The sequence below is a fragment of the Centruroides sculpturatus genome, unplaced genomic scaffold (assembly GCF_000671375.1).
Source record: "Centruroides sculpturatus isolate CEXI.00-Female unplaced genomic scaffold, Cexi_2.0 scaffold1127, whole genome shotgun sequence".
In the NCBI taxonomy this organism is placed as follows: Eukaryota; Metazoa; Arthropoda; class Arachnida; order Scorpiones; family Buthidae; genus Centruroides; species Centruroides sculpturatus.
In genome coordinates this window covers 111072-118585 of record NW_019385367.1, presented here as the reverse complement: position 1 = coordinate 118585, position 7514 = coordinate 111072, and the positions used below count along the sequence as shown (strand labels likewise).

The 7514-nt window shown below is 27.7% G+C and overlaps 1 protein-coding gene across 1 annotated transcript in view; it reads right to left on the bottom strand.

The window, feature by feature from the left end:
* Nucleotides 1-7514, bottom strand: part of LOC111638197 (ryanodine receptor-like) — a 98130-nt gene that overhangs the window by 47679 nt on the left and 42937 nt on the right. The window contains exons 14-15 of the mRNA XM_023383868.1: nucleotides 5898-6146; nucleotides 5257-5387 (exon numbers count right to left, since the gene is read on the bottom strand). Of these exons, the coding sequence (XP_023239636.1) occupies nucleotides 5257-5387; nucleotides 5898-6146 (380 nt within the window). The remainder of the gene's footprint in view (nucleotides 1-5256; nucleotides 5388-5897; nucleotides 6147-7514) is intronic.

The window sequence follows — 7514 nt, the reverse complement described above, 5'->3', positions numbered from 1 at the left end:
GATAGTTACGGCTAATAGATATATTTTAATTAGTAGATGTTATCGAAGCGAGAATTGGCATTTAGAGGGCATAGAGAATCTATTAAATCTAATATAACAGAGTTAATTATATTGAACTTGCTTATTTATTAAGTGTGTTAGATAATCTATTAATTAAAAATACATTTAGAGAAGTCTACGGTTTTTACTGGCATATCGAACAAACGAATACGAATGGACCCTAGACCATCACTGACTGATTGCCCCTGGAAGTCGGCTTGTTACAAAAACACAGCTTCCCTATCATCAAATGTCCCGGCACGCCCCTGATGAATGGGTATCATGGCATGCTCCTAGGGGTCTCCACAAAAAGATAATAATAAAAGTAAAAGAAAATGTAAATTATATAAAGAATTAGAACACATATAGTACAGAATAAACTGAATATAGAGAAAAAGAATTACATATGTTTCAAATAAATTTCAATCTTTACAATATAATTTTCAACTTATAGTATTTAGTTTTTATTTGCACAAACATTAGTTTCTACAGATGCCTCCATAACTCTGAGTCCTGGGGCTCCCACAGAAAAATGAATCTGTTCATGCCTTCATATATATCTTCATTACAAATTAAGTTTATTATAAATATTTTAATGTTAAGTAAATTTATTATGCTTATCATAATGTAAATAACATATTTGATTTAACAGAACTTATGAGTATTTACTAAATAAACATTTAAAAAAATTTTATTATATTGTGTAATTGTGTATATAATTAGTAATCATATTGTTAACCCTTCTACGACAACTTGATGATATATCATCAGTTCAGCTTCAGCTGAAACATATGAAATGATGATATTTTGTCATTTTGAAAAATGTTTAATTTTAATCAAAAATTCTCTGTGTCACTTTACTCACTAATCAATTTTCTTTGTGTAGTGTGTTTTATTGTTCTATAGTTTTGGTATTTTCCACTTACTGCCTAAAACCTAATGTCCTACTAACCTAAACAAATTGAAGAGAGACAGAAAATTAGTATATATGGACTGTTTCATATAAAGTGACATTGTTCATGAAAAAAATAGATAAATATATTCTCTTTTGTGCTGGCTTTGTACCAAAACAAATAACGAAATCAAAAAATTTATTTTTTGTCAAAGTAAAGTAATTTATAACATCAAAAATTTAGGAAACAATTTAACATTTTTTTGTAAGTAATTTTTACACCAATCAATTACACACTACTGTGCTGAAAATTACATAAAGTAATAAATATATGTAATTTTTTTTATCTCTATGATAAGAATTTAATTTTTGGTGAATTTTTAAAATAAAATACATAGAGTGACCTTGAGTGACTGCAGTTTGGATCAGTGTTTTGAAGGGTAAAGTACAACTGACTACATTGGAATAAAAGTGTTAAATAACATTCATATCATTTGGCAATATTGTGAGAGTAGCCGGGGGTACAACTCCGTTTAGGATTGTTTGTACCACTTAATCGGCACAGATTAACCAAAATCTGTCTCCAAAGTTTCGAATCGAGAGATCCGATCTTAAAAGTTTCATATAGGAGGGCTTTTATGTTTATTGATGATCTAGGCTGTGTAGTCTAGATCTACGTCAGGATTCCTTGACACCAGTTAATCAATCTTATTATACGCGGATTAACACGCGTGTGAGATCTGATTCGGTCACACAATTAAGAGACATTTTAATTAAAAACGAAACAATAAATTTAATAAAACAAGAAAATAAACTCATACAAAATGTGTATAAACGAAAGACAGAATTACTACAAATAAGATACAAATCGAGAGATAGCTATACTTATCTTCTGCCCAATTCGCGATCGAGAGAGAGAGCTCACAAAATCGTTATAAAACATATGACCTGTTTAGTTGTTGTTCGTCTTCTTCTCTGTATGCAAGGGACACTTTGGAGATAAAGTTAATTTACTTCTTTCCATGGGAGATCAATATGTGCACAAAATCCAAGTATGGTTTCTAAGTGCAGACTCGGGACTTAGTCTATGTGACTCGTCTAAGGGCGTTGGTCATCAGGAGGAAAATGTGTGGAGTTTGGACGCTTCCAGATCTGTCGCTGAACTCCCCGAATTCGGACTAAGTTCTCTTATATCTCAGGATTTACGACCAATTGTCTGCTAGAAACTCGTTCATGTGAACGGATGAAAGGGGGAATATGTGAGGGGTAGATAGTTCCCATCTGAGCGAGATTTTTAACGAATAAGGGAAAAACAGAGGATGTACGGACTTCCCTCAAAGGAAGTAACATCTGCTATCTATCTTTCCCATGTCCAAAACACTAGTTTTCTCACAAAAATGAAGTAATATTTTGTGACAATACTCCAACATTATTAAATAAAAATTATTAAATTAGACCCAGGGCCTTTCGGGTCTCACAATATGTGTTCATTGCAATGAATTCACTATGCCAGCTGTTAAGCGCCAAACTTGCTTTTAATAGTTTGGAACTTTGATCCAATGTTTTATGCAATTAAATGTAAATTCTTTGGGATGTTTCAAGTTTATACATAGTCAAAATAAAAGTTATCAACTGGAAGAATTGAAAACTATTGATTCAATGATTAGAAAAGGAATTATAAACAGTTAGGATACAAAACTTTCATTTGTATCTATGAGAGAGATGTGTAGACATATGCAATTTGTTTAAAACTATAACTCAAGAGATCAACTGCTGAACAGACAGAAATAATTAGAGAAATTGAGAAATTAAAAATATAAACAGATGTCAAAGAAAAAGATTAGATGAAAGATTGAGAAAATAACTTCCACAAAGTTTAATTTTAAAAATAGCAGAATAATATCATATGATCTAAATTTCTCTGATGATGCATCAAAAACAATGAATTAATAATGATAAAAAAATATTTATATAAGATGCAAAACAATTCCCTAAACAAAATTAAATTTTCAAGGTATATTGAAGAAGAAATTCAACAAAATATTGAAAATCTTAATCAGACAACTGAATCAAAATAATGAATTGAGAAGAATCAAAGCTACTTGTAAACTGAACAAATAAACTTAATTATTAGAACTAGTACCAAAAACATTGTCAAAAATAAATAAAGAAACAAATACCAATTAATAAAATATAAAAAATATTCTTCATGTGAGAATTCTTTTTAGAGAGATTTTTTCACCAACAGATAACATCAAATCAATTAAATTTTATATCAATCTCCCAAATAATATTTTATTTAAATTCAATAAATTTCTAGATTCTTTAAACTTATTGAATAAATGAATATCAATACTAATTCAATGAAAACAAATACAGTAGCAAGCTTATCAAGGTAGTAAATTAGTTGTGAGAAATACAATATTAAGAATTATAAAATGTAATTAAACAAAATATTCTTTATTCAATTACTGTTAATTTTAATTGTCATTTTCATCTATTAAATTATTTTAGTATAAAATTCATAATAATATTTTGACCTAATTTAGATTGAATCAGGGACTGAATGGAAGCCCCTGATGTGATAAGCTCTCCAATTTATTACAATCCTATTTATCGTTATGCTTTGTGGCATTGTAAATAATATTTCCATGATTGTAGAACCGGAATATAGTCGGAGTTAATACAATCTCCTTTCGTGCCCACTATATAAAGGGAATGTGCCCAAGGGGAAATATAATACTGCACTAGCCCAGTATAATACCGAACCCTGGGTTTCCCTTTGTTGGGATGAAGCTACTCTTTTACACAGAGCTTTTGACCGACACAACTTCGTTGGAGGTTTTTGAAATTTATATAGCGGGCATGAAAGGAGATTGAATTAACTTTGACTATATTCTGATTCCACAATCGTGGAAGTATTATTTACAATGTCACAAAGCATAACAATAATGTTTGACATCCTTTATATGTTAAAACATCGAGCTAACTTTTACAACCCTATTTATTAGGCTAACTAATTCAATCTAAATTAAAGTTGTAGGCTAGAAGCATTATTTAATATTATAATATTTTGGTCAATAAAAAAGTTCCCCAATTCATATTCTCATAAAATCACTTATGAATAAGAAATTCAGAAAATTGAAATAACTTAATTGGATAAAATTTTTAAAATAGTTTAAGATGTAAAAACAGTATTTTAAGTTATATTACCATAAATAAAGTATTATTTACAAAATAATCATACCTTGTACTTATTACTAATTTATCCCAATGACCATGTATATCATCTTCTGAAGGTTGTTCTGAAATATACAGTCCATCAAATTCAACAGCTCTTGCAATTTCTTTTTCTCGTTTAAATATTGCTAAAGGAACCTAAANCAATAAATTTCTAGATTCTTTAAACTTATTGAATAAATGAATATCAATACTAATTCAATGAAAACAAATACAGTAGCAAGCTTATCAAGGTAGTAAATTAGTTGTGAGAAATACAATATTAAGAATTATAAAATGTAATTAAACAAAATATTCTTTATTCAATTACTGTTAATTTTAATTGTCATTTTCATCTATTAAATTATTTTAGTATAAAATTCATAATAATATTTTGACCTAATTTAGATTGAATCAGGGACTGAATGGAAGCCCCTGATGTGATAAGCTCTCCAATTTATTACAATCCTATTTATCGTTATGCTTTGTGGCATTGTAAATAATATTTCCATGATTGTAGAACCGGAATATAGTCGGAGTTAATACAATCTCCTTTCGTGCCCACTATATAAAGGGAATGTGCCCAAGGGGAAATATAATACTGCACTAGCCCAGTATAATACCGAACCCTGGGTTTCCCTTTGTTGGGATGAAGCTACTCTTTTACACAGAGCTTTTGACCGACACAACTTCGTTGGAGGTTTTTGAAATTTATATAGCGGGCATGAAAGGAGATTGAATTAACTTTGACTATATTCTGATTCCACAATCGTGGAAGTATTATTTACAATGTCACAAAGCATAACAATAATGTTTGACATCCTTTATATGTTAAAACATCGAGCTAACTTTTACAACCCTATTTATTAGGCTAACTAATTCAATCTAAATTAAAGTTGTAGGCTAGAAGCATTATTTAATATTATAATATTTTGGTCAATAAAAAAGTTCCCCAATTCATATTCTCATAAAATCACTTATGAATAAGAAATTCAGAAAATTGAAATAACTTAATTGGATAAAATTTTTAAAATAGTTTAAGATGTAAAAACAGTATTTTAAGTTACATTACCATAAATAAAGTATTATTTACAAAATAATCATACCTTGTACTTATTACTAATTTATCCCAATGACCATGTATATCATCTTCTGAAGGTTGTTCTGAAATATACAGTCCATCAAATTCAACAGCTCTTGCAATTTCTTTTTCTCGTTTAAATATTGCTAAAGGAACCTAAAAATTTATATTACATTAAAAATAATAAAAAAATTAATAAAGCCTATAAAAAATTTGAAATAATAATATGAATTAAAAGTAAATTTGCTATTTAATTTTTTTTAATCATTTGTAGTCATTAATTTTTAATAAATTATATTAATAAACATTTGTATAGCAAAAAGTTATTTTGTTGTCTTTCTTAGCAACAATTTTTGATTTTAATTTGAATTTGGAAGGCATTGAACAATGGAGAAATATTCTGAAAACATTTCTTTGAATTTATGTTACAAAAATGAGTTTATATGTAGTCAAAAATACTTGTAGCGTTCAAACCATAAAACAATTTTTTTAGAACAGAAATTATTTTATTTGTATGTTTTTATCATAATAAATAATATATTAATATATTTTTTTTGTAATTTAACTTTTAATTAAAAAAATGAAGTTATTTGTTAACAGAAAAATAATATAAATTTTATTAAATGTATTAATTATAATAAATAAAAAAAAAAAGCAAAAACTTACTTTTAAATTATAATATGCAATTAACATACAAAATGAAACCAAGGAATGCAATAGTGCTAACATTCTTATAACTGGCTCTAGATAAAATACTTTCTCTTCTATTACTACCCATTCTTCTATATCTTCGTCATCATCATCCCCTAAAATTCCCCCATCATCAATTTCTTCAGTAAAATTTCCCATTATATCACCATTTTCTTCTTCTTCACCATTTTCTTCATCATCATCATCAACTTCTGGACTAGTTACCTAATATTAATAAGTTCAACAAAATTTTCAAAAAGATTTTTATTATATTAGAATTTTTGCATATACAGTAAAAGCTCAATATCACAGACTTCATGTTATTATGCACAGCTAATGTCACTCCAGTCAAAAGTATAGGAAAATCATAAAACTCAATCACTGTAACGAACTCCTTTATAATGGACTCCCACTACTATGGGCTATTTTTCAAGTCCCAAAGACCACTTTCTTTCCATTATTATGGACTTTTTAGTTACCATTTTATTTCATCACAGATACTGTTTTTATTTATTTCATCATAATTATCATTTTATTTACTTTATTTGCAAAAAATAAATACAAAAATAATATAAAATTCGTTTTTAATCATATTTTTTTGACATAGATTTTCACATTATATTTAGTTTTTGTTTTGTTTTCTGATTGACTATTTTTGTTAAGTTTTGGTTTTATTTTCTCTATAAGCAATGAGTCTTGGACTTGTTGTATGAAGCAAAGCCATGGATAATAGAAAAAAATGGAAAGCTTTAGAGTTAGCACAAAAAATGGATATAATTCATCAGATCGACGATGGAAAATCTCAAGCTGAAGGTGGTCTCTGAATAAGCAGACAATTTCAGACATTTGGAAAGCAACAAAAAAAACCACAAGCTTTTCTTAAAACAATTCTTAAAAACATTTATAAAAAATAATAATGAATAAAAGTATTATTTTTACTTTATTATTTGTTTATTTTTTCAAGTTTAATAAAAATCTGGCTTATACACTTTGCAACTGAAATTTTGTCCACTATGTAATTGACTTTTGTCCACAATATCCACATACAGCAGTGTTTCCCAAAGTGGGGCATACGCCCCACAGGGGGGCAATTTGATGGTTGGAGGGGGGCAATTTGAGAATTGACATGACATAATTTCTTCCCTTCGCTATGAGCTTTTTTAATGCAATGCTTTAGGTGACAAATAATATGAAAAAGACAATTTTTTAAATAGAGGACTTAAATTATTAATAAGCATTTTTAAGATGGTATCAAAACCTAAACTATGTTATTAGAGTCCGCAAGTGAACTTTTCAGCGTTTCCCTTTGCTGTATCTCTTGTCACAGAAATCTTGTATCTTTTAAAGTTGCTAAGTAACAACGTTTTTGCACAATGTTTTTCTAAAAATTTAACTCTAATATTTTTAACACCTATATGTCATAATTGTCTGTCATTTATATGATTAAATGAATTAATTAATACATGTTGTAGAAATATAATTTTTACGTATTGAATAATTTATGTTTATTTTTTAACCATTTAGCTTTTTATATAAGTTTTTAAACTGTAAAACTATTGATAATATTTAAAAACTAATTAATTGTGCTTTTTT